This window comes from Chlorocebus sabaeus, chromosome 7, assembly GCF_047675955.1.
Source record: "Chlorocebus sabaeus isolate Y175 chromosome 7, mChlSab1.0.hap1, whole genome shotgun sequence".
Lineage (NCBI taxonomy): Eukaryota > Metazoa > Chordata > Mammalia > Primates > Cercopithecidae > Chlorocebus > Chlorocebus sabaeus.
This window is the reverse complement of record NC_132910.1, coordinates 137,140,211-137,167,945: the sequence shown is the minus strand read 5'-3', so window position 1 is coordinate 137,167,945 and position 27,735 is coordinate 137,140,211. Positions and strand designations below refer to the sequence as shown.

At 43.2% G+C, this 27,735-nt stretch overlaps 1 protein-coding gene across 1 annotated transcript; it reads left to right on the top strand.

Moving 5' to 3' along the window:
* MTNR1A (melatonin receptor 1A) lies at positions 1-21,811 on the top strand. The gene is made up of 2 exons (XM_008000493.3): positions 1-211; positions 20,636-21,811. Exons 1-2 carry the CDS (start codon positions 22-24, stop codon positions 21,502-21,504), a joined length of 1,059 nt encoding a protein of 352 aa, XP_007998684.2. The 5' UTR covers positions 1-21; the 3' UTR covers positions 21,505-21,811.
* The last annotated feature ends 5,924 nt before the right edge of the window (positions 21,812-27,735 follow it).

The following is a 27,735-nucleotide window of genomic DNA, read 5'->3' as shown; positions in this document are numbered from 1 at the left end:
GCCGGGACGCGCCCAGGGACCATGCCGGGCAACGGCACCGCGCTGCCCAACGCCTCGCAGCCCGGGCCCGGCGGAGACGGCGCGCGGCCGCAGCCCTCGTGGCTGGCATCCGCGCTGGCCTGCGTCCTCATCTTCACCATCGTGGTGGACGTCCTGGGCAACCTGCTGGTCATCCTGTCGGTGTATCGGAACAAGAAGCTCAGGAACGCAGGTAGGGCCCGCGCCGCCCCCGGGGCCAGCGCCCCTCCGCCCGCAGCCAGCGCCCCTCCGCCCGCAGCCAGCCTCCCCAGCCCCGGGTTCTTTTTCCTGGACACTGCGGACTCGGAGTTACTTTTCTCAGTAGAGGGGAGTCTTCCTCCAGCCTGCCCACTGCAAGTGCCTTTTTCTAAGACACGGAGTCGCAGCCCCTAAGAGATGGGACGCTCCGCCAGAGTCGCGTTCTCTTTCCTATGGGGACACTTCCGTCTGGTTGTCCCGTCTGAGTTTTACTAGATTGAGAAGCATCAGGTCCAGGTTGCAGAAAGCTCCTCAAGCAGCCTCTGCAACGAAATGATCAACTGCTGGGTCTTACATGTGACTTAGTTTTCCTAACATTGTTAAAATGTGGAAACACAGAAGCTGGCAAAACGCTGGAGCAGCCGCCGTGGTTTTGTTGTTCAGAGTAGTCTGCCGTTACCAGCCTACAGTGGAAAAAAGGCCCCTAAACGTGCTGTGTCCGGCAGGCCGCGACTCCTCCAAGTAAACAAGTTGACACTTTAAAAACGGAAGTTGTTGTGTTAGAGGAGGCAGGTAGCCAGGCGTGAGCAGAAAGAGTACACTTACATATCATATGCAACTGCAGATAATTTTGTGCTTGAGTTAAACTTGCTTTTTCCTCCAGCAATCCATTGAACTGGTTTGTTCTGGGGGGAACCTGTGGACAGTTTGTTCTTAGGATACTGGATGTTCAGACCTCTAAGGGATGATTAGATGCTTGGTTCTCTGAAGAAACTAGTTTTGTATTTGGAGGCACTTTTGGGAGAAGGTGTGGGGAAGGAAACATGCACTTAAATGTGTGCCAAGATCAATATTTTTGTTTTAACTAGGTAGTTAAGAAAAGCTCTAATTTTGTTTAGCTCCTTTTGGGGGGACTCACCCCTGCCTCTCCCCACCCCCCGTAATGCTTTTGCAGTTCGTAATTTGAGAATTAGTTAGGCACCTAGTAATGTGAATTGAGTGTGAGTTAGTAAATAAATAAGCTCACTTCGTAGGTGACTGATCTAAACTGGAGGAATTCTGCTTTCCAGAAGAGGCTCATTCCTTCCTACCCACAAAAACGGCTTTCTCTGGACCAACAGGCTGGGAGCACTGGGTTAACTCATCCCAGGGCATCCTTGTGGTGTGCGGTGCCATATTCTGAACTCGCCTTACGGAGGAGAAACTGAGGCTGCAGGTTGTTGCAGGGACTGGAAGTGTGAGCAGGGCTGAATTCCCAGAGCTGCCTCCAGAGCCCGCCCTGCTTCCTTGCTGTCAGCAGCTGCAGCACTTGGGAAGTTTGAATCCTGCAGAACCTTTCATTTAAAAAGTGTTCACCACCCGGCGTGGTGGCTCACGCCTGTAATCCCAGCACTTTGGGAGGCCAAGGTGGGTGGGTTGCTTGAGGTCAGGAGTTCGAGACCAGCTGGCCAACATGGTGAAACCCTGTCTCTACTAAAAATACAAAAAATTAGCTGGGTGGTGGCACACGGCTGTAATCCCAACTACATGGGAGGCTGAGGCAGGAGAATCGCTTGAACCTGGGAGGTGGAAGTTGCAGTGACAGAGATCGTGCCATTGCGCTCCAGCCTGGGCAACAAGAGTGAAACTCCATCTCAAAAAAATAAAATGAAAAGTAAAATGTGTTCTCACCTGAACAATTTTACTTCTTGTGTTTTCTGAAGAAGAACTTAAGAAAAGCGCTCCTTACATACACTTTGTATTTTATTTGCTAAGACATGCTCTTAAGAGGACAATCCATAAAATACTACATTCCTGTAGCTTTAAGGGGAGACCCTTAGTGAGCTTTAATCCACACAACTTTAGAAGTTTCGTATTTTTGTAATAGGGATTTTTTGTTTACATGTGCAGTTCAAGCCATTTGAGAATTTCTGGAATGGATGGTGATTGGAAACAGTGATAAGGATAGCTGATTCAAATGTAAGTTTTGGTATGCTTATTAAAAGTTTTGATGATTTTGACCTCCCATTTCAGCTAAATGAATTTTGTTGGCTTTAAGGATGAAATGATGGGAAGAAGAGAATGGAAGAAATGAGAAGGCGAAAGCATCTAGGCTTTGAACCATCACTTTCCTTTGGAAAGCTGGTATAATTGCCGTGATTTCTGCCACCTTCCTCCCCTCAAGGGACTGTGTTGACATTTGATTTCCCAGAGAATAAATTGAAAATGGCTAACAACCTGCATGGCAGGGACACTGGACAGCCACAGCCGAAGTAAGCTGCAACCGCTGGCGTCTGTGGTGCCAACAGAATATTCACTCTACTCTTGTCCACAATTTGACATTAGAAGTGATACTGCCATATCATATCTTCTGAGTAAATTTGATAGCATAATGGACGATTCCTGCACTGGAACGCTAGAATTAGATCGTTGCTGTGCACCTTCTGATTTCAGAAATCAGCGAAGCTAAATACCAAACTTCATTTTCCACATTTGTCGAATTGCAGATAACACCTAACCTTTTAGCCTCATAAGAGTGTTGCAATGACTGTAGTGAAATGGCACATATGAGAATACTTTGAAAAGGATAAAACAAGTAATACTGTGTTGGCTTGTTTGTTTTCTGGGTACACCTAACAAAGGTGTGCTCTGTTTGTTGGAAATCATTGCGCTATAGACCTATGATTCATGCACTTTTCTATATGTACATTATACTTAAATAAAACTTATTTTACAAAGTATTAGGCAAGAGTACAATACTATCTTGCCTATTCAAAATTCAATTATCTGGCAATCTAACTGAGGTAGAATACAGCCAATAAATGGAAATTAGCAAAAATGACAGGCTCTCACCTACAGCGGATTTGTTCTGACTTAGAGTGCCACAAAACTGTGATGCTGGTGTCTAGTTCCCTGTAGATTATGAGCAGGAAGTTAGGAGGAAGATTGACACATTTAAAGAAATAGCACATCATAGCAAGCAGCATGGGTGAAATAGACTCATTAAAAGTAGGTCTGAGAAACAGAACAAGCACAACCTTTTGTGCCTACATTGTGAGAATGCAAATAACCCTGCTCACCATTAACTGCTCCTGAAAGCCGCACAGTGGAGGAACGTATTTATTATCATCACCTGATTCATCAGCGAGAGGTGTCATCATGAGTGGTGTGTTCTGCTTAAGAAGACAGGGATATAATATATTTTAGAAAGACACCTGTCAAAAGCAGTTTATTATTATTATTTAATCTGTGTGCACAGTAGGGTAAACTTGTCAGTATATGTTAAAAAAAAAAAAAAAGTAGTTTCCCAGGATGGCTCTATGGCTGGATGGCTGACACTGTGCTAAGCCTCTCTTGCACTTGTTTCTTTTAGGTCTCTATAGAATGTTATAATTATCCATTCTGCATTACCACTCAGAGAGGATGCAAAGAGTACGGAACGAATGTGGACTTTGGGCCTCAGAGATCTGGTTCAAATCTTGGATGTACGACGGCTGTTTTAAGATGCCGCTTATCTTATAGGGATACTAGAAGGATAAACTTAGATACTGGCCATCAGTCCACCTACTTACCCATCCACCCACCTATACATCCAGCCACCCATTCATCCATCCACCCACCCATCGTCCATCCAACCATCCATCTACCTACCCACTTACCTATCATTTTGAGGTACAAATAATAGTATTATGATGTTATTACTAATATGGATCCGGTGACTAGTTCTTTTTAGATTGTTTTTATTTTTTAAAAGTTCATTTATTTTTAAGTGTATGTTTTAAAAAAACAAGTAGACAATGTGAACTGGAAGAGTGAAATCAGTCAGAAATGGAAGGGTTAGAATCGAATTCCCATTTGTGACGTTATGCAAAATACACAAAATCTCCATTGACTGACTTTTCCCTTTTGTAACAATCATTATCTCTCTGCAACAAGAAGGCCTGAGATTTAAAGACTGATTATTTCGATATTCAACTGTTCTTTAATTTTAAGTGAATCTGCTCTAGAAGCAACAGTGGCTTCCTTGGGCAAGCATGCTACTATTCAAAAACCTACGACCTAACTTGTACTGTGCAGACTTGGAAAATGATTTCAAGCTATCCCCACTTCATGTGATCTCCAAGCCGAGAGGTTTCTTATTGGCGCTGCAGTAGTTTCCCTCCTGTAGCTTTCCACAATATTTCAAATTACTGACTCAAAGCAATTTTTTACTCTAGAGACATTTTATTGATTTTTCCCCCTTGTATTCTTGGCTGTTGTTCAGATTTCTATGACTTTCTATCCTGGTTTGTATAGTACATTGTTATGGAACTCTAAGTTTTTACAAATATGTCAAAGTAATTCCCAGAATCCCCTGTAAACCTTATGACAGTAGTTTCAGACTCTCAGGTACATGATTGAATTTGGGTCTGATCTTTGGTTCCTCCAGCTATTCATTTCATAAGAAAGTATTTCTGGCAGGAATTTTCATTGTTAAATTAATCGCAGAAAAGATAGAGCTTACTTTTGCTGGCTTTCAGCATCATTTTTCTCTTGGCAATTTTGGAAGTTAACCAAGGATAAAATAGTCCTAGATTAAACCTCCTGCTATTAGTATTTACTGCCATTTGATGGTTCTGTTTAAAAAATATCTGCATTGAAAAGTATCATGCCTTGGAAGTCACTTTAAATCTCCACACAGTCTTTGGAGCTCATTCTGCCCATTCTTCCTTAGCACCTTTAAAAAATAATCACCAGAATAACTGAAGTGAATGGTAAGATCTTTACAAGGTGCCTTGAGTTTTCCCTTTTATTCTAAGTATTTGTAAGTTGCCTTGCTGATAGAAATACCCTTTTTTCTAAAAAGGAAATTGATATACTCCTTTAAAGTTTTCTAGTAGCAACGGGGCAATTCGTGGATTGTTGTTAAAGAAGCATTTATGCATGCACAGAACTCTGCAAGGTATCATCGGTGCCATCTCTGCCTCTTCATGAAGGTAATCAGCAGCCTCACTTCTGCCTCGCTCAAATAATCAAGTTGACCAGAAACCTGACGACTGTGTGTGATATCTCTGTGATTTTTAGTGCAATTAAATAATGCTGCAGATAAAAAATAAACTGCTGGATTCTCTGGATGAAGTGCTCAAACACTTGTCTTTCTACAGAGCTGTACACTTCCAGTAATCACATTGAAGATCAGTCTCAGAAGAAAAGACAGGAAATAAAATGCATTTGCATGGTGCTGAATATTATTCAGGTTAATGGAGGTGAATTTGAGTTGTTAAGCGAACGGTTTAAAAGTGTGCTCACTTGCTTTGATACTGAGTAGTTTTGGTGCTTATTGAATTGAATATGTATCTGGATAAATACTTAGTGCATTCTTACAGTATAAGGCAGAATGTAAATGGTTGGTAAATTTTTGAGGATTTGTAAAAATTCAAGGTCCTGTGCTAAGCTTGGGTCAAACATGGCTTCTACTTTCAAAGAGATGACTTTCTATCAAGGCACTTTCGAAATGTGTGTTCTTTTTATTTTCAAACAAAGATAAGACATGGAGTACAAAGGTATGAAAGTAGGAGCATATTTATATAGCAGAAAACTTTTTAAAGGGAAATGTGAAAGTTGGTTGGTAGATGGTAGCTGGGGCTTAAAGCAATCATGAGAATGTTTTAAAGTTGTTATCTTAGGAGGAGAGAACAATGTCATAAGTGGGAGATGTGAAAACCAGTTCACATGTGAAATAGCAGCAGATTGAGACAGAATTAGTGAGAGAATTTCGAAGAAACTGATCAGTGATGGAGACACAGCATAACAATTAGAGAAGAACACTCTGGCTTCAGGTCTTTTGAAGAAACGCCTGCTGGAGAACGAACCTGCTAACTTACATTTATACTTGTTTTCCTACATAGTTATTAAGTGGTGGATTATGAAAATGTGTAATCAGTAATTAGTATTTCCTCTTTGATGATTTTCTGAACATGTTTAGGAATATAGAACTCTTATGATCTTGGAAGGGATAATGTGCCTTCATCCTTCATGCATTAATTCCCTCCTTTATTTAAATACTTGCTGGATGCCTCCTATGTCCATCTATAGGAGCTTAGGACACGATTTTGTTTCAAGAGAAAATTCTGTTTCACTCGTTTTTATTTTAAGATGTGGTTTAAATTGCAATTTTTACTTTTAAGATTTTTTTGCCAGTTAGTTTTCATTCCAGTTTTTCCTTTTATTATTTACTTATCTTTTTAGCTCCTTTAATTGTTCCCCCTGAATTTGGAATACTTTCAGCTTTTCTCATTTGTGTATATATCTGTTTAGGTATCATATAGTCTTTTACCGTGTACTTTTTTTTAAAGATTGTTTTATGTATATAATATGTATATCTTTATAGATTGAGCATTTCTTATCTATGGAAGATTAGTGCTATTATAGGTCATATTTGTTGTGATGTGTCCCTCTGAAGCACATGGCCTCTGGAACCTACTGCCTGGAGCAAAACACTGGCTCTGCCATCCCATGCGTGTGACGTAGGGCAAGTGACCTAATTTGCTCGGTTTCCTCACTTGTTAATTTGGGACAATACTAATATCGTCAGAACTAAATGACTTACTGTATACTTAAAGTGCATTATTATTTAAATATAACATTCCCAGAAGCAGAATAAATTCCTTTTGTTATTTAGTATTCTTGGTGTGGAGTTCTGATGTGTAAATATATTTTTATTTTTAAGGCAGAATGCAATATTTCACACTTACAGGTCTTGAAATACTCTAAGTATATAAAAATGGAGTCAAAGTTTTAACTTTTAAAAAATTACTTTTATGACAATATTGTTTTATACTTTTGTAGTGTTAACTTGTTTTCTTCTCATTGATTTAACTTTCATATATAAATAGGGTTCTATTATGATTGTGCCATTTTTAATAAAACTCCCTTTTGGATTTAGCAGTTTAGAGTTATTATTTAGTGCAGTTAACCTGTTTATTTAAGATGGGGTTTTCACCGAGTCCTTCAAGGTTCGGAAGAGGGCCTAAGGAAAAAAGACTCCTACGCTAAAGAGAGTTCATATCGTTTTTCTGATTGCTTGTTAATGTGGCTGAAGTATTATGATTTTGTTTTTGTTAAAGTTTCATCTTAAATTCTCTAAGACGAATAAAGGTGCAGTATCAGTAATTCATCTTCCGTGTAAGGGTGAAAGGCTGAACCAGTCAGGCTGTACTGTGGATGTTTTACAAGTTACAAATGTCTCACTAAACCACCCTTCTCAGAAGACAGTCACCGGGCGTAGAAAATGAGCAGGATTACTTGCAGGATGTTCCACCTTTAACACTGACTGAAATCCAGATGGGAACAAGCAGGAATGTGCTTGATTTCTTAAAGACACCTCCGGTGCCCTTGGTCTCTCGTGCTGTATATACAGTATATATGCAATACAGTGTACAATGTGTACAGTGTACAATACCCGTGTATAATATAAAGCAGTGCCAAGCTCCATCAATTTTCTCTACAGCAGCAGTCAACAATCAAGTTAGAGACCAGATGGGAACTGGAGACAGAGTGGGATAGAGAGAGAGAGGGATGAGCCAGGGGGACACGTGGGGTCCAGGAGGCAACGGAGCCCTGAGGTGCTCAGATGGAACAGGGTGTCCAAGCCACAGCGAGTACCGTGAACCAGGTGTGGGGAGGACGGTGTGTCCCAGGATCAGGGTGTGAGGGGACAGCATGGCTCATGAACAGGGTGTGAGGATGGCGTGTCCCGTGAACACTGTGTGAGGCGGGCGGCGTCTCATGAACAGGGTGTGAGGACGGCGTGTCCCGTGAACACTGTGTGAGGCGGGCGGCGTCTCATGAACGGGGTTTGGGAGGAGAGTGCGTCCTTTGAACGGGGTGTGAGGACGGCGTGTCCCACGAAAAGAGTATTATAGTTTGGAGAGTTTAAGGAGTTCATGGCTAGGAGAAGGGGTCACTAAGAATGTCACTGAATACTGCGGCGCTGTTTACACCTGGGTATTGCAGGGTGATGAGCTGTCATGTGTGCTGTGGAGAGCCGTGTGTGGAAGGTGGAGGGGAGCAGTGAGGCTGATGGCAGGAGGGACACGGGGTGAGAGGAGGCTCATCGGCTATGGAGAGACCCCTGTTCCATTGCAGGGATCAGGGAGGATCCTCCCTAGCCGGGACTGTGTGCCAGTGAGGAACCTTCTGTGAAGCGAGACGTGTGGTTTCCATCACAGGGGAATAGAAGACAGACATGAGTGAGTAATCCTGCAAAGGAAGATGGGCCACATGTCCTCAAATCCTCGCCACGGCCCTAAGCAGCTTGATTTATTCCACGTTAAGAGACTGAGGCTGTGGGAAGCTGTGACTTCCCTGAGGTCACATTAGCAAGTGGCATGGCCAGGATTTGAATCTGGCTTTTGTTTCTACACTCATGGTGCACACTGCCTGTAGTAATCTGAAAAGACACGTTTCTAAGGTATAGTCTCTTTACATTTAAGAATCTAAAACATTGACTGTGTGCTTTGAGGCCTCGAAGTAAAGTCCTTCCCTTTCCCTTGTACTGCCAGAGAATATTCCTTACACACCTGCAATAGCTCAGCTTTCTCTTGTCACACAGTTAACATGTATGCACGTGGAATTTTAAAAAACACAAACCAAGTTTGTAAACAGTTCTTTATTACTTACTGGTCTTTATCACTGTGATGCTTAAGTTCAGGCACACTCAGTTTCTTTTAGTCTTCATGAACAGTAATTCAGGGGGCCTCTAACCTTGATTTCCACATGGTTAAAGTCCCGTCTGAAATGAAAGGAGTGAATACTGACCTGCTGGGAAAACCAGCATCTTAGTGGATACCAGCAGAGGAGCAAGTAATTTCTGCTTTTCTGAGGGAGCAGTTCAGAGTCCAAGGGTGCATTAGTTCAATCAGCAAATGATTTCCGAACACCTATTATGTGCTGGGCTCTGCGCTCCCCGTGAGAATGTGAAGGTTCATGTCCACAGTGGGGACCTGAGTCTCAGCGGAAGACAGACTGTTGGGCAGATGTGTGTGGTTTCACGTTGCCATGACATTGGAAGCAGATGCACACAGAGCGAGGACGGAAGCATGGAAGAGCCCTGTGGGGAGGCAGCTACAGTCTGTGACTCCTACCCAGGATTGGAAGAGCGGTGCGGGGAGGCGGCTACAGTCTGTGACTCCTACCCAGGATTGGAAGAGCGGTGCAGGGAGGTGGCTACAGTCTGTGACTCCTACCCAGGATTGGAAGAGCCGTGCGGGGAGGCGGCTACGGTCTGTGACTCTTACCCAGGATTGGAAGAGCGGTGCGGGGAGGCGGCTACAGTCTGTGACTCTTACCCAGGATTGGAAGAGCCGTGCGGGGAGGCAGCTACAGTCTGTGACTCCTAACCAGGATTGGAAGAGCGGTGTGGGGAGGCGGCTACGGTCTGTGACTCTTACCCAGGATTGGAAGAGCCGTGCGGGGAGGCGGCTACAGTCTGTGACTCTTACCCAGGATTGGAAGAGCCGTGCGGGGAGGCAGCTACAGTCTGACTCCTACCCAGGATTGGAAGAGCCGTGCGGGGAGGCAGCTACAGTCTGACTCCTACCCAGGATTGGGAGAGCGGTGCAGGGAGGCGGCTACGGTCTGTGACTCTTACCCAGGATTGGGAGAGCGGTGCGGGGAGGCAGCTACAGTCTGTGACTCTTACCCAGGATTGGAAGAGCGGTGCGGGGAGGCAGCTACAGTCTGTGACTCTTACCCAGGATTGGAAGAGCCGTGCGGGGAGGCAGCTACAGTCTGACTCCTACCCAGGATTGGAAGAGCGGTGCGGGGAGGCAGCTACAGTCTGTGACTCCTACCCAGGATTGGAAGAGCGGTGCGGGGAGGCGGCTACAGTCTGTGACTCTTACCCAGGATTGGAAGAGCCGTGCAGAGAGGTGGCTACAGTCTGTGACTCCTACCCAGGATTGGAAGAGCCGTGCGGGGAGGCGGCTACAGTCTGTGACTCTTACCCAGTATGGTTGGTTTGTGTCTGTAAGACACCATAGTAAGTAGCTCCTTTTTTCTACCAAGAAGCCAGCAACCTCTTTAGGAAACCACCCAATCTCATCATAGGGCTGAAGGTCTATTTTAGGTTTGCTGGAAACAGAACCTGAGACAGAGGCTTGGTACTCGTGCTTGGTGAGGGCGCACTCTCGGAGGGGAGCTTTTAAGAAAGAGAGGAGAGCAGACCAGGGCAGGGGAAGGGGTCAGGGAGGGATGGGATCTCAGGGAAAGCAGAGACTTGGCCTCATCCGTAAGTTGGGGCCTCTGGGCATAAATCCAGCAGAGTTGCCATTACTTGAGGCAAAGGGACTAGTCATTTGTACCCAATGTCAGTGGCTCTTTGATCACTGAAGGCAGTCTTGGGGAAGGATGCAGTCCTTGCCAAATGAAGGCACTCAGCACTCACAGACACTGTGGGGAGAAATGCGCCAGCAGCGTCTACGACAATATCTGTGAAAGACGGAGGATGTGCAGAAACCGCCTGGAGCCCAGGCTTGCTGTGGTGATGGGCTCTGCTAACCCACACACATAAGGAAATAAAGTGTCTGCAGTTTTAATCATTGCACAGATTTGGAGATTATCAAATGGGGGAAAAGATGACCAGAGCTGTAGAAACATAGAAGTTTTTCAGAAATACACATTTTCTTTGTTAATGAAAACTTCAGATACAGGGTTCAAACTTTGCACAGTGTCAGATAGGTTGATAGATTTCTGTGTAATTCCCAGAAAAGCAAAGTGATGCAGAAGTATTCATTCAAATGCAAATCAGCCTGAGGATTGCAGAGTATGGGGTTTCTCAAAAAGAGCAAAAATGACTGATAAAAGGTAAGAGTCTGGCCCAGGCTAGGAAATTCCTGTATTTTCACTCAGCTGAGAGTTTCACTCGTTAACGATGGCATATCTAGCATAAAAAAAGCATTACACAAATGGCTGCTGCAGGCCAGGCATGATGGCTTATGCCTGTAATCCCAGTACTTTGGGAGGCCATGGTGGGCGGATCACAAGGTCAAGAGATCGAGACTATCCTGGCCAATATGGTGAAACACCATCTCAACTAAAAATACAAAAATTAGCTGGGTGTGGTGGCATGTGCCTGTAGTCCCAGCTACTCGGGAGACTGAGGCAGGAGAATGGTATGAACCTGGTGCGAGGGTGGGGGGCAGTGGAGGTTGCAGTGAGCCAAGGTCGCACCACTGCATACCAGCCTGGTGACAGAGCCAGACTCCATCTCAAGAAAAACAAATAAAAATAAAAAAATAGCTGCTGCTCCATTTCCACTTTCCAAATCTTACACAAAAGTTTTTTGTGGATGAGGCAATCCTATAATTATGCAGAAAATGGAATTCTGGGGAGCATAGTTCCGGTTCAGCTAGGTTGATGCAACACTAATTCAACACAGTCCACCCCTTGGCAACTTGGATTCTATCTATAGATCTCTTTTAACCATATTTAACTTCAAAATAAAGGAAATATCAACATTATGCTTCCATCTAATGATGCAACTATCCCTTGTAAAACTGAAAATACATTAGCCCTCTTTGTAAAAGAAAGTAAAGTCTTTTTATCCAACTTTATGTGATTTTTATTATTCTAGTTGAGTCACATTTCCCATTTGATATCCTATCACTTAAATTCTGAGATACCAGGTTCACTACTAACACATCTTATAGGAGATGGCAGGGGAATAGCAGAGGGAAAGAGACACAAAGTTATTACTATAGTCACAAATTATTCATGGTAAAGCAAGCAGGAAATACTCATAATTATTTTAGCCCTCATTTCTGCAGTTGGCCAGGTGGCCGTAGTGGGTATTTGGAACTACCATGCCCTCCCCACTCCTTTTGCCCTCTGGCTCTTTGCATGTTGTGGTGGCTGAAGCCTTCATTCCTAACACTCTGGGACACTGGCATTCCTGCCTGTATTGGGTTAGTTTCCCGTTGGCGTCAATCCCAGGGCACAGGGGTACTGAGACACTCTACGGAGTTCTGGCATGCCAGACCTATACTTCCTTGCTCTTATTGTGTAATAATAACCCAGTTTCCCCTTGATAATCAGGACTAAACACATTAAGCACAGTAATCCCCTTCTTTGTCTATTGATTCACTAGAATGAGGAGCCCCCAGGTGGCACTCTCAACCTCCAGTTTTTTTATTTTCTTTTTTTTTGAGACAAGATCTCACTCTGTTGTCCCAGCTGGAGTGCAGTGGAGCCAGCATGGCTACCTATAGCTTTGAACTCTTGGGCTCAAGTGATCCACTCACTTCAGCCTCCCAAAGTGCCAGGATCTGTGCCCAGCCTCAATTTCCAGTTTAATGAAACCAATGAAGTGTCTCCTGGTGGAAGCATTGCTCCCTTGGGAACTAAGACTTTAGACCAACAGAACCTAAGGTTTCAGAGAAAAGAGGCAAACATTTTGCTAGGGTATCACCAGGGTAATTTGAGAGGATGAGTGGCCATTTTCACCCTTGATTTTCTGATTCATGAATCCTGGCCATGGGACGAACAACACTCTGTTAATCACTGATTTACAGCAGGTGCCACATGATAGGCGTCTGTACCCTCAGCTCACCCACCTGGTGCTGAAACTGAACCTTCAAAAGCCATTCCACCAATCTGTCAGGTCAGCTGTTTGGAGGTGGGAAACCTGGTAGGGCAGTGAATTCCCAGGACATGGCCCCATTGCTGTACTTCATTGCTGTCAGAGGAATTCCTTAGTCAAAAGCAATGCCATGAGGAATACCATCATGGTGGATAAGGCATCCTTTAAGTCTGTGGATGTTAGGTTGCTGGAAGATTTAAGGGCCTAAAAAGGTAGGAAGGTCAAATCCATACTCAAGAGTATGTCTTTGTTCCAGCCAGAACAAACCACTGCTCCCTTTGATGATGGAAGTGGTATGTAACCCACCTACCAGCAGCATCTGGCTGATTTTCCCAGGGAATGGTGCTCCGTTGGTGTTCTCTCCACTCTTGGCAGGCTGGACATCCAGCAGTGCAGCAGTGGCTGCATCCAGATCAGTTTTCATGAGGAGTGATCTGTTGCTGAGCTCATGAATAACTTCTATCCTTGCTGCCATGACAACTTTGTGAGTCCATTGGTCAAGGACTGGTAGCCAAAGACAGATTAACTGATATACACAGGTTCCACCATCAAGACACAAATATCTTCACACTGAGTGTCCATTCTGAGAGGTCTGTGTGCCTGTGTCTTCTCCAGAGCCCCGCAACTGGTTTTCTAATTATGTTTCTTCCAAATCCTTGCCCATCTAGCTCAGTGGTCCCTAACCTTTTTGGCACCAGGGATTAGTTTCATGGAAGACAATTTTTCTACAGGACAGGGTGGGGGAATGGTTTTGGGATGAAACTGTCCCACCTCAAATCATCAGGCATTAGTTAGATTCTCATAAGGAGTGTGCAACCTCGATCCCTCACATGGAGTTCACGACAGGGTTCGCGCTCCTATGAGAATGTAATACTGCTGCTGAGCTGACAGGAGGGGGAGCTTCGGCGGTAATGCTTGCTCACGTGCCACTCACCTCCTGCTGTGCAGCCTGGTTCCTACCAGGTCACGGACCTGGTCTGTGGCTAATGGTCAGCTAGATCAGTGGCTAATGGTCAGTTAGATCAGGCATCTCCAACCTGATCGAGCTGACCATTAACCACTGCCCATGAATCTAGCTGACCATTAGCCATTGTCCCCATCAGGTCGGGGACCCCTGATCTAGCTGATCATTAGCCACTGCCCATTAATCAGTGCAGATCTGAACCTGTGGCCCTCTCTCCTTCCAGGACAAATGAACAACCAGTTTGAAGTTCTTTTTGAAGCATTGCTCCAAGTTCTGTTTCCTGGGAGGGTCTTCCTCCATCCTTGTTTTTCAGGGCCATACTGGATTGGGTCTATAGTGCTGCAACCATCCAGTTTCAGGTAGTGTCCATAGGTCATGAAAAGCCATATGGAAACCAGGTAAGAAGGGTTTTTTTTTCTTTCTTATTCAGCTGCTCAGGGGCACATCCTCATGAGGCCATAGGAGCATGCTGAGGGAATGGAGGCAGGGTGGCGGGAATGTGGGCCATGGCCTCTGAGCCACTTGCTCATGCATCTTCCCTGTGCCTTCAGGAGCTGCTGGAGCCAGATCTTGGATGCACGGCTTCTGTTTGATGTTGTGATGGGCAACTTTATGATTTGGTAGGTCAGATAGCACCTGGTCCTTGAGAGAGCTTTCAGATCACATGGTCACTTGGGTGTCCATGTTCAAGCATTCAGACTCTACTAAGGTCAGGTAGGAAGTAAAAAATGGTATCTGCAAAGGAGAGCACAGATTTGCTGCAAAATACTAAGGGTCTGTGTTATGAGTTATCTGAATGTGCCTGCTAAGACCTCCTTACAGTCTCCCTATTGCATGCAGTGGTCCCTCCATATCCATGGGTTCCACTTTCAGGGATTCAACCAATCACGGCTTGAAAATACAATCTTTGAGGGATGTGGAACTCAAAGATATAGAGGGCCAGCTTCACATATTCACAGGTTCTTCAGGGCCAACTGTGGGACATGAGCATTGATATGGTTTGGCTGTGTCCCCAGCCAAATCTCATTTTGAATTCCCATGTGTTGTCAGGGACCTGGCGGGAGGTAATTGAATCACAGGGACAGGTCTTTCCCATGCTGTTCTCGAGATAGTGAATGAGTCTCACAAGATCTGATGGTTCTGTAAGGGGGAGTTTCCCTGCACAAGCTCTCTCTTTGCCTGCTGCCATCCATGTAAGGTGTGACTTGCTCCTCTTTGTCTTCCGCCATGATTGTGAGGCTTCCCCAGCCACGTGGAACTGTAAGTCCACTAAGCCTCTTTCTTTTGTCATTGCCCAGTCTGAAGTATGTCTTTATCAGCAGCATGAGAATGGACTAATACAGGCATCCATGAATTTGGGTGTCTATGGAGATCCTGGAGCCAGTCCCTGATGATACCAAGGGACAACCATAGAAACAATTCAAGCACCATTGGTGTCTTAGCCTGTTCCTGCTGCTATAACAATATAGACTGGGAAGTTGTAAATAACTGAAACGTGTTTTTCACAGTTCTGGAGACTGGGAAGCCCAAGATCAAGGTACTGGCAGATTTGGAGTCTGGTGAGGGTTGCTCTCTGCTTCCAGGGTGGTGCCTTCTTGCTGTGTCTTCTGGAGCGGATGAATGCTGAGTCCTCACATGGTGGAGGGATGAACAACTCCCTGGCACCTCTTTTATAAAGCCACTAATCTCATCTGTAAGGGCTCCACCCTCATGACTTAATCACTTCCTAAAGGCCCCACCTTTCAATACCATCACATTGGCGATTAAGTGTCAACATATAAATTTTGGGGGAGACACATTTAGACCATAGCCATTGGATCAGATGGATCAGGTGGCTGAGCAGCCTTCAGGGCCTTGTTCTGGGCTCCAGGCAACACTGACAGCTTTTTGAGTCACTCAGGAAATGGGTTTGTTTAGTACGTCCAACCCATTGTATGGTTGGTATGTTTTGTTTTTCATCTTAGTGGTTGGAGGGTGATGCAATGACATTGTTTTCACCTTGGAAGGTGAGTACAGGTGTTTTTTGTTTTGTTTTGTTTTGTTTTCTTTTAAATAGAGTCTTGCTCTGTTGCCAGGCTGGAGTGCAGTGGCGTGATCTCAGCTCACTACAACCTCCACCTCCTGAGTTCAAGCAATTCTCCTGCCTCAGCCTCCCTAGTAGCTGGGACTACAGGTGCACACCACCACCCCCAGCTAATTTTTGTATTTTTAGTAGAGATAGGGTTTCCTCATGTTGGCCAGGATGGTCTTAATCTCTTGACCTCGTGATCCCCCGCCTCGGCCTCCCAAAGTGCTGGGATTACAGGCATGAGCCACCGTGCCCGGCCCAGGTGGTCTTTTAAGGAATTTTTTTGCCCCTGCGGCTGTGACTACCACTTACACCTTACCAGTGTAGTGACTACCTTAACTACTGGAAATAGGGTTTCTAATACTTTAAATCTAGTCCTGTTATAGAATCAACTGCAGGTAACCCAAAACCAATACAGAGAAACCCTCCTGAAGGTTCTCACTGGCCCACTTCCAGAACCAAATTCTGTATCAGTCTGGGTTCAATCAATCCAAGAAGCAAAATTGCTAGAGCAGTTGTGTAAGCCGATGGAATAGTGTATTTGAGGCTTTCGCTTCTGTGTCTGGCGCTGCTGTTTAAAGTTCATGGAGTTGAGAAGGAAAGCTGGATGTTAGGAGGGGACGCAGGGGAAGCTAGAATCTGGGAGGAAGGACTGGAGCTCTGGAGGATGGTGGAAACTCACCTTCTGAATTGGTCTCTCACTTCCTCCAAGCCAGGAGGAGGTGAGCAGGAGCTGGAGAAGCTGTGGGCACGCTGCTGCCGCCCACCCCCTGCAGGGCAGCAGGTAAGACTCAGAGCGCCGAGCTTGCAGTGGCGTCTGGCACTTGACACAGATGTACTGAGCACAGACAGCAAACTGCTGCTGCACGTCCGCCTTCAAAATCTCACGCAATTGCCTCTTGTGGGGAACACTAACCCGGAGCGGTGCAAGAAAACGTCTTTTCAGCTTCACGAAGCTGACACAATATAAACCCACTGTACATTGATTAACCCTCCACCAGGTACTGTTCAAGGTGGAGGGAGAAGATGTCAAAGCAGGCAGTGTCCTCACCGAGGTGACAGCTCGGGCTATGGGAGATGGGGAGAAGTAGAGACATAATTGCGATAAACAGAAAAGCAACGCCGTGTTGCTGTGTCATTCCCAGAAGGGACTCACGGGATTAGTTCTGAGGAAGGCACTCCCGGCAAGCTGACATTTTAGTTGTCTGTTACCTTACTTTATCCATATCTATGCCATATTTCACTTCCAATTTAAAGTTTTATTCCTGGGAGCAAATATTGACTGTGCATTTTATAGTTGGTGCCTTTAATCACCGTGAGGCTGATTGCTGTCCGTCTTGTTGCCAGCATACTGACTTCTAGGTGTTTTCCTCCCCCATCTTCTCTTTAGAAGGTTCTAGTTCTAATATGCTTCTTTAGAATTGTGCCTGGAGAGGCTGTAAGCCAGGATGTAGCCACAGGGCCCAGTTTCTGAGTCTCATATCTGTAGGAGCACAGGAGCTTTCTCAGGGAAATAACACTGAACAACACCAATTCATAGCATTGCTATAATCCTGACTCTTTCACTAAGCAGTCGTACGACTTCATCCAATTTAATTCTATATTTTTGTTTTCTCATCTTTAAAAAGCAGGAATTATCCAGGGAGATCATTAACACATCTCTCAATTTTAACATCCTATTATTCTGTGATTCTGCCACAGTAAGGATTGGAACTATATTCAACAGAGAAGAAACTGTTACCCACGAACAGACATTATTTGACATTTCAGAATGCATTATTAAGCTTGTTGCATACAGTCCTGGATATCTGTAGAAATGGGTAGATTGTCCATATATCTGGAGTTACATAGATTTCAGAATGGAATAGATGAACTTATAATGTGTATAATTATAATTAGATGATTTAATTACTCTTATCTGGTGAATTTCATAAAAGAAAAAAGGAAATTCCCTTTTTCTTTCTCCCCCAGACGCCACACACCCCCCATGCACACATGAACACCTGTGCTAAAGCTTTATGTGAGCCACCTGATAGCCACACCTGTATGGAGTCTGTGGCTTAATTAATTTTCACCAAGCATTTGTAAAATGGGATTAATTCAAAGAATTAAACTAATGATCTAATTAATGTAATTACTTGAATTATAATACAATATAATTACTATAAAATAAATGAAGCAGGGTATTCGAGCCATGAAAGAAATTTACGACATCATTTGTGATTTCATTTTTAAGGTCTTTTAAAAATAAATCCAATATTAGGCCAGTTTGTCATCATGACACTCTGGGTAAAAATGTGCTGTTACAATGATAATTTAATTTGGAGCAGAATTTCACATAGTATAGATACTTTTAAAGCATTAAACATTTTGAGCTAATAATTTATTAAAATATGCCTCTTAGGAATTTAGGTGTTTCAACACTAATTGAAAGTGATCTGTGGGAAAAATCAACTTGCCTTTATAACTTTAATTTGGATGAATACAACAAATTTTTAAAGAATTTGCTTTTATGACAATTTATCTGAAATTCCTAAATAAATGGCACAGATTTTACCTTTCTTTCATCATGACTGCTATGGGCTGTTTCATTTCAAATGTTGGGAAGTGACAGTTTAATTAACTCATCAAGGGTATGAGCAAAAGTCACTGTATTTATTGGGTGTGGTCTAGGACGCAAATATAAGAAAATGTATACAAATATGAGGAAATGTATACAAATATGAGGAAATGTACTCATATTTGCAAATATGAGGAAATGTATACAAATATGAGGAAATGTACTCACGAGGGCCACCGTCTCGAGTCAGGCAGGGAAGCCTGGCTTACAGGTCAATAGAACAGAAGGCGAAATCATCTGTCCCTCCACCTGGGGCTCCCTCCGTCCCGGTCTGGCGCACCCCTTTCCTCACTGCTTCTGGTTCGGTGCGTGCTCTGGTGCTGTTGCTTACTGTAGTGCAATTTTCTCTTTCTTTTCTTAAATTTGAGACGGAGTTTTGCTCTTGTTGCCCAGGCTAGAGTGCAGTGGCTCAATCTCTGCTCACTGTAACCTCTGCCTCCCGGGTTCAAGCAATTCTCCTGGCTCAGCCTCCCAAGTAGCTGGGATTACAGGCGCCTGTCACCACGCCCAGCTAATTTTTGTATTTTTAGTAGAGACGGGGTTTCACCGTGTTGACCAGGCTGGTCCTGAACTCCTGACTTTTGACCCACCCACCTCGGCCCGGCAAAGTGCTGTGATTACAGGTGTGAGCCACCGCTCCTGGCCACTTTAGTGTAATTTTTTTGGCTTTTCCTGTCTCTCAATTCCTGTTTCCCCAGCACCAAATATATGCATTTAATATGTAAACTGAATTGAATTTATTATAATTTAACCTGAGTAAAAAGCAGTATAAAGTGGTTTAAGACCCTTCAAAGGAGGAAGCTCTTACCTCTAGGTGGGCAAACGAGCAAAGGCCTCGGCATTTCTATTTGAGGTAGACGTGGGAGAACGGGTAGCATTTAGAACGTTGCTGTGAGGAGCCATTCGAGGCAGAAGGAATAGTAAGAAACAAAGGCAGAAGAGCCGCAAAAGGGAAAAACCATATTTGCAGAACATCTCATAAAATTTGACTAACGTAGCTGGGAGCAATGTATCACACCTGCCATCCCAGCACTTTGGGAGGCTGAGGTGGGTGGATGGCCTGAGCCCAGGCGTTTGAGGCCAGCCTGGACAAAATGGCAAAACCCAATCTCTACAAAAATACAAAAACCAGCTGGGTGTGGTGGTGTGCACTTGTGGTCCCCACTATTTGGGAGGCTGAAGTGGGAGGATGAGCCCTGGAGGTGGAGGTTAGGGTGAGCCAAGATCAGATCATTGCACTCCAGACTGGGTGACAGAACAAGACTCGGTCACAAAATAAATAAATAAAAATAAAAAAGTGACCAGAGTTTTTTTTTTCTGTAATTAAATATGTGTTGCTATGTTAATTGAGAAAATTAATAGTTAGACTATTTAGGGTTTAAGTTTTGTAACATAAGTTCTTTATAAAATCTAGGTGAATTTCTGCATTTTCCTTTGGTTCAAGGTGAGGGAGTTGTAGAATAAGAACATTTCTCTGGTGTAAGACACGGTGCATGGCACTCGCCACAGATAGTCTCCTGTCATGCTCACCGCAGCCCTAAGAGGAAGATGCTCATTATCCCATCATCTAGGAGAGGAGGCAGAAGCTTGGGGAGGTCAAGTAACGCGCCCCGGTTGGACAGTTGGTAAGGAGTGAAGCCATGTTCTCATCAAGGCGGTTGATGACACAGCCCTCTTGATCGTAACTCCCGCGCTGTGGGATCAGCGAGAACAGAAGCTAGAGGCCTCTTGGGAGCTGCTGAAGGACTACAGAGGGAATGAAGACTTGAACTTAAGGAAGCTGTGGCTGGCTTGAGAAATAACATCATATGAGATTGCTCAGGTGATGTAGAAGGCTCTAGAACAACAGATGGAATGCAAGTATTCTGATCTCAGGACTTTTTAGAGATGAGAAACTGAAGGGTTTGAAAGACAGCAGTTTGGAACAGGGAACAGGGAACAGGGCCTGTTCTGGGGAGGCGGGAACGTGTGAACAGTGGGTTTGATATGTCAGGAGCAGCAGTGGGCCGGCTTCCTGTGAAATGGCCTCCAGTTCATTTGCAGTGCGGCAGCGGCTGTGACCTCAGGTCATTAGAGCTGCAGGCAGAAGCAGCTCCTTCTTTAACGATTGTAACAGAAAACCCAGTGTGAACTGGTATTCACTGTATTTTCTAAACGTTTCTCTTTCAGGAAACATCTTTGTGGTGAGCTTAGCGGTGGCAGACCTGGTGGTGGCTGTTTATCCGTACCCGTTGGTGCTGACATCGATATTTAACAACGGGTGGAACCTGGGGTATCTGCACTGCCAAATCAGTGGGTTCCTGATGGGCCTGAGTGTCATCGGCTCGATATTCAACATCACCGGCATTGCCATCAACCGCTACTGCTACATCTGCCACAGTCTCAAGTACGACAAACTGTACAGCAGCAAGAACTCCTTCTGCTACGTGCTCCTCATATGGCTCCTGACGCTGGTGGCTGTCCTGCCCAACCTCCGTGCCGGGACTCTCCAGTACGACCCGAGGATCTACTCGTGCACCTTCGCACAGTCCGTCAGCTCTGCCTACACCATCGCCGTGGTGGTTTTCCACTTCCTCGTCCCCATGATCATTGTCATCTTCTGTTACCTGAGAATATGGATCCTGGTTCTCCAGGTCAGACAGAGGGTGAAACCTGACCGCAAACCCAGGCTGAAACCACAGGACTTCAGGAATTTTGTCACCATGTTTGTGGTTTTTGTCCTTTTTGCCATTTGCTGGGCCCCTCTGAACTTCATTGGCCTGGCCGTGGCCTCTGACCCCGCCAGCATGGTGCCTAGGATCCCAGAGTGGCTGTTTGTGGCGAGTTACTACATGGCCTATTTCAACAGCTGCCTCAATGCCATTATATACGGGCTACTGAACCAAAATTTCAGGAAGGAGTACAGAAGAATTATAGTCTCGCTCTGTACAGCCAGGATGCTCTTTGTGGATAGCTCTAACGACGTGGCCGATAGGGTTAAATGCAAGCCGTCTCCACTGACGACCAAAAATAATCTAGTAAAGGTGGACTCCGTTTAAACGGCACCGCATTCCCCGCCAGATGCACACGCTACTCAAGGCTTCGCTCCTTTCCTGTTGCTTTCCTGTTGACAGATGTCTAGAAAAGCCGGGTGGTGGAGGAACCTTCCAGCTTTACCCGGTTGCTGTCATAGTTTCTGAACTAATGTACTGTCAGCTTTGTAAACACCTCCAATTCTACCAGTCAAGAGAAGTACAGAATGTATAGAGAGTTACATGTTAACTGAGGAATGTGGTTCAGGGCTGGGGTGAGAGTGAGCTGCTGACTGCATTCAGGGGAAGGAGTGTGCAAACTTTTATTGTCAATGAGTGCCACAAAAGGGGTAATTGCATTCTTCTTCACTTTTTGAAGATTTCTAGCAGAAAAATGAATAAAGAATTTTATTTATAAATGAGCAAATGGAACAATTTTTTTTTTTTTTTTTTTTTTTGTAAATGAAACAAACAATGAAAGTGGGATGAGTGCCTCTTATTACAGAGGGAAAGGCTGAACATAAATCAGTTAATGGCTCATCAACAATCACAACCACAACCAACACCACAAACTTTTCAGTTGGCAGAGTTAGCATTGGGTAGATCATAAACGTTTGCTGCTCTATACTACAAGGTGTGCATACAACCAGATAAAGAACTAAATTATAGGCTGGGCACAGTTGCTCACACCTGTAATCCCAGCCTTTTGGGAGGCTGAGACGGGCAGATCAGGAGTTCAAGACCACCCTGGGCAACATGATGAAATCCCATCTCTAATAAAATACAAAAAATTAGCCGGGTGTGGTGGTGCACACCTGTAATCCCAGCTACTCAGGAGACTGAGGCAGGAGAATCCCTTGAGCCCTGGAGGGAGAGGCTGTGGTGAGCCAAGATCGTACCAGTGCATTCCAACTCGGGCTACAGAATGAGACTCCACCTCAGAAAAAAAAAAGAACTAATTTATATTACAGAACTAAGTTATATTACAGAACTAATAATTAATAGAACTAAAAAATTAATAAAGAACTAAATTATATTACAGAGCTCTTATTCACATGTCAATTACCCTGAGACCTTAAAGCAGTAGCTATGTATACGATTTTATTTAACTTTATTAGACATTTGGCTTGTTATTATTGTGTCACTGAGCAGCTGTTTTGAATTGATCTCTGTTAATTCATTAATTTGTCAAATGAGCTCAGTTAAAAATGACAAAGGATCAAGTTGCTGTAGACTTTTTGATATGGTGCTGAATGTGTTCTAGATTGACACTTTAGTTGTGCAAGTAAATAACTGAAACCAGATAGCTTTTCTTTTATAGATACTGCAAAACAATGTTCTTCAATAATTCATTTTAGAATTTCACTGCCCTAATAGTACTGAAAGTCTGAGCGAAGAAAAAATGCATTGCAAAACTATGGTTTCATAAACTTTGGCGGAAGTTTACCCCAAATGGTTATTTGAGACTACTGTGAGGTATGTTATATCAAGTGTTTTGCTACAGATTATAACCATGTTTTCTTGTATTTTAAAAGTCTGTAGCAAAGCTGTCACATACTGGAATAAATTGCTGATTTGCAACTATATACATAAGACAAAAAGTTATCTGGATATATTTGCTAATGATTCTCTTCATTGAGCATATTTGGAAAACACCAAATTATGTTTGTCATTGTTGGAGGGGGTGTGTGTGTGTGTGTAAGTTGTCTCCAAAACTTTACCCAAGTCATTTATGTGTAAAAGTCCTGAGTTCTTATCAAAATCAAATTTAAATAGTAAAGATAATATGTAGGCCAGTGTTCCAAATTTCAGATAACTGAAACTTAAAAAATTAACCATGCTCAACTAAATGCTTTTTGCAGTTTATTTTATACTCTTTTCTTGATGCTTGGTATGAATTACTATGTTGCAATATGATTCCTTTGTTCTTTATGGAATTTTATTTCTTTATTTCTATGTTGTACTATATTTGAACTGTATGTCAGCAAACATAGTGAATAGAAAACTGTGCCCTTTAAAATATTGCCAAGAGTATCTCACCTGAAAATCAAGAATGTAACTTTAAAATATTGAAATGATTTTTTACTACCATCAGATAGTCAAAATATTGCCAGTGGAACAGCAACTCATAAAGATCAAAGTAGAGACCCAGGTTTCCCCTACTAGAGTCCCCATGTAGAAGTCTCATATCATTCGGGGTATTTTCTCTGGTTCCTCACTGTGATATCAGTAAGTAGAGCGTCCTTAGCTCTGTGTTTTTTCCTCTGGAAAAACTCGGATATGTAATCAGTTGTGCTTGATATTATCAGTGTACAAATTATTTTGTAGTCTGTTTGGAAGATTAACTCTTTCATGACCATTAGATTAGGACTTATCAAATGACTGTTGCACTGTACTAGTGGGTGCCTGGGTAGCATCGTGTAGTATCACTGGAGAATTGCTGCTTATTCAAGGAAGCGACTTTATCTTTTTCTTTTTTTCTTTTTGAAACAGAGCCTCGCTCTGTCACCAGACTGGAGTGCAGTGGCGCAATCTTGGCTCACTGCAACCTCTGCCTTCCAGGTTGAAGCAATTCTCCTGCCTCAGCCTCCCGAGTAGCTAGGACTTCAGGTGTGTGCCACCAGCTCAGCTATTTTTTGTGTGTGTGTATTTTTAATAGAGACGGGGTTTTATCATGTTGGCCAGGATGGTCTCGATCTCTTGACCTCGGGATCCATCCACCTCGGCCTCCCGAAGTGCTGGGATTACAGGTGTGAGCCACTGCGCCCGACCCGGAAGCAGGCTTTTTCATGAAATCTGCTAAGCTGTATTAAGGAGCTGTCAACCTGTATTGAGGCAAGTATCTGCAGTCTGTCAGAATCACTTGTTTCCAGGGTAAAGAATCTTTGCCAGTCTCCCCTCTGCCTATGGGAGTACTAGTGGTGATGTGAGGGTTGACATAAAAGAGATAACGATATTTTCTGTGGCATATTTGCAAATTCTAGGATTATTTGCACTTGTCTATAGCTAGGATTTCACTGCCTAGGCTGGAGGTTTTGTGAGGCCAAAAATAGTATCTGTGTTATAACAGGGAATAATGCCCCTTTTTAAAAGCACTCAGTGGGATCTGAGGCTCTGGTTAGGCAAAGTCTATGCAAGGCCATTTGATGTGGAATAAGGATCAGCATCTATCATTGTCTTTTCTTCTATCAGTTACTGGAATGCTGTGCAATTATAAGCATTCCATAATTTAAGTACCTATACTAACATCCAGTTGGATTGCAAAGACAGAAACATTTGACCATTCTAATTTACATAAATTATTTGAATATTATCACCGGAGAGCTTGCTTCAACTGTATTCTCCTATGGAAAATCTAAACCATATGGGATTATCTTTTTTGCCTTCAGTGCATGTAACTTTTAAACATATATTGTTGTATTTTTCTTATACCTGTTGGAACAGATTAGTTTGGGACATACTCCCTATACTATATGATGTAAGCGTCACAGGCATATAAAATACGGTTTTTCTTTGTTTAAAACTAAAGAGTTAATAGATACTATAGATTAGGGAAAGGAGTAACTTCAGTTTGCTCTGTTGTATGTCTCATTAGCAAATACGTGTGCGTGTGTAAATCATGGACATGCATAAGCAGCCACGTATCTTCTGACAAAACAGCAGAGCGGCTTGATTTTAAACGTTCTGGGAGGCAGCCTGACAGGATAATCAGTCTTAGATACTGAATCCATAACCGCTTGGTGATTAAACACATTCACCATGAATGTTAGCTAATGAATTCTGGTCATTGTTTGGACTACCTCTGATTCATCACCAAATATTTCACTGTGAATAAGCAAACACATTTGGAATATGTTTTTAAGTACTCTTAAAGGACTGAATTATTATAGTTGGGAATTACGTGAGCAAAATCTATAAGCAGCTTTTTCTTGTGAAAACATAATTTTCAAAAGTTCTTGTTCCATTCTTCCTTTTACTTTTTTCTACTTTTATGCTTGAAAATAAAGCATCTCCATTAAAAAAAGTTATTGTGTACAATATAAAAAATGCTCTAGGTCAGGTGCAGTGGCTCATGCCTGTAATATGAGCACTTTGGGAGGCCTAGGCAGGCAGATCACCTGAGGACCTAAGGTCAGGAGTTTGAGACCAGCTTGACCAACATGGAGAAACCCCGTCTCTACTAAACATACAAAAATTAGCTAGGCATGGTGGCAGGCGTATGTAATCTCAGCTATTCGAGAGGCTGAGGCAGGAGAATCGCTTGAACCCAGGAGGCAGAGGTTGCAGTGAGCCGAGATCGAGTCATTGCACCCCAACCTGGGCAACAAGAGCGAAACTCCGTCTCAAAAAAAAAAAGTGCTCTGATCTCTGCAATGGTAGCACCTGCTTTGCTATGTTGATTACAAGTTTTTGGAAATCTCCAGAACCTGTAGGGGAAAATTTAGGGAATAAATGAAAGTGATTTTAGTTGTGTCCAATATTTACGTTGCTGGTAAGTGTGTACTTATTTTGCCAAAGGTCTTTTAGAAGACCAATGATTGAATGTGAACTAAATTTGTAAAATACAGACAAAGGCCAAAAGGGAGAGATATCTAACCAAAGTCTTAGTATCCACATAATGTAACGATCTTGTATGTTCGTAAATGTAATGCCGTGTAAATGTAATGTAATGATCATGAACGAGGTAAACATTTAGTAATACACTAAATGAGTACAAAGAGACTGTTGTGGGAGTTGCAGTGTTTAGAGGGTTGCAATTGAATGTTGTGGCATTTGCAGTGTTTAGAGGGTTGTGATTGAATGTTGTGGCTTTGCAGTGTTTAGAGGGTTGTGATTGAATGTTGTGGCAGTTGCAGTGTTTAGAGGGTTGTGATTGAATGTTGTGGCGGCTGCAGTGGTTAGAGGGTTGTGATTGAATGTTGTGGCGGCTGCAGTGGTTAGAGGGTTGTGATTGAATGTTGTGGCGGTTGCAGTGGTTAGAGGCTTATGATGGAAGCTCTTGCACTGTCAGCTTACTGGCTATTGGGACATCCCTAATTGGGGTCACCTCACACTTGTTTACCCTCAGAAGAACAACGGAGTCGAGGGTGTGGTCACCTTGTTTGAAAGTGGTAAAGGAAAATTTAAATCAATGGAACCACAATCATAAAAAAAAATAAAGTTAATGATTTTAGAATCATGACCCCTAATCATATATATTATTGTATTTTTCTTCTCTGGAATGGAAATTGTTTAATAGAAACAACTATTTAGGAGTGTGTTTTTACTGTTACAGAGTTTAACGTGAGAGAACAGGTTTGTGTGTGGTTCTGCATGTGTGTCTGTGTGTGTGCATGTTGTGTGTTTTAGCCAGCTGGCTGCTTTTTGTTTCAATGGTAATGTTGTTGATCTTAGGGAATATGAACAGCCTCTACAGCTTTGAATAGATAAAAGATTACTGAGGTGCCACACTGTGTTGTTAGTAATAATGAAGTAATGCTATGTTCCTAGAAGAGGGTACCTTGATTATGAGGACACATTTCTGTGTTCCGATTGCAGGAGAATGTGATGAATGTGGCGGTAAAGCCAATAGATTACTATTGTTTTTAGAAAGGAGCCACTTGTCTTTGTCCTTTTATTGTGATAATCTGGTACTCTTATTTCGGATAGAACTGTTATGTTACAGTGTGTGAAGCAGATGTGTCTAGAGAAGGTGCTGCGAAAAAAATGAGTGGTACCTTCTCTTGCTATGATGATGTTCAACAAGCCTCTAAGAACTCTTGCGTTTTGGTGCACAAAGGGACTAGTGATTATCCACCAAGCACCGTTCTAATAAGTACTGGATGAGCCTCAGTGCTTACGATACAAGAGTAAGAATCGATTCAACTGTTTGGTTTGCAAAGGAGAACACAACTGATTTCTGCCTAGAAAATTATATCTTCATTAACTCTCTGACCATTGTGCTACAGAATAACTGTTTGCTTAGACAATGCTTAGAAAACTCAAAGTGGTTAAATATAAGATGTTAACTTGAGTTCTGATATCGTTTTATACTGGTAACTATTTTCTTGCAGTCTGGATATAAATTTTAATAAAACTTGAGGAAGCTTGTTTTTCCAAAAAACGATTTAATTTTTTGTTTTTGAAAACATAGCCCATGATGTAGTAAACTTGCATGTTTTTACTTCTTTTTACTCACATCTGTACCTTGTTACTGCCAAGGATGAACTTTAATGGGATCTTTGCTTGTGTATATTTGTTCTAATAAAAGTCATATGT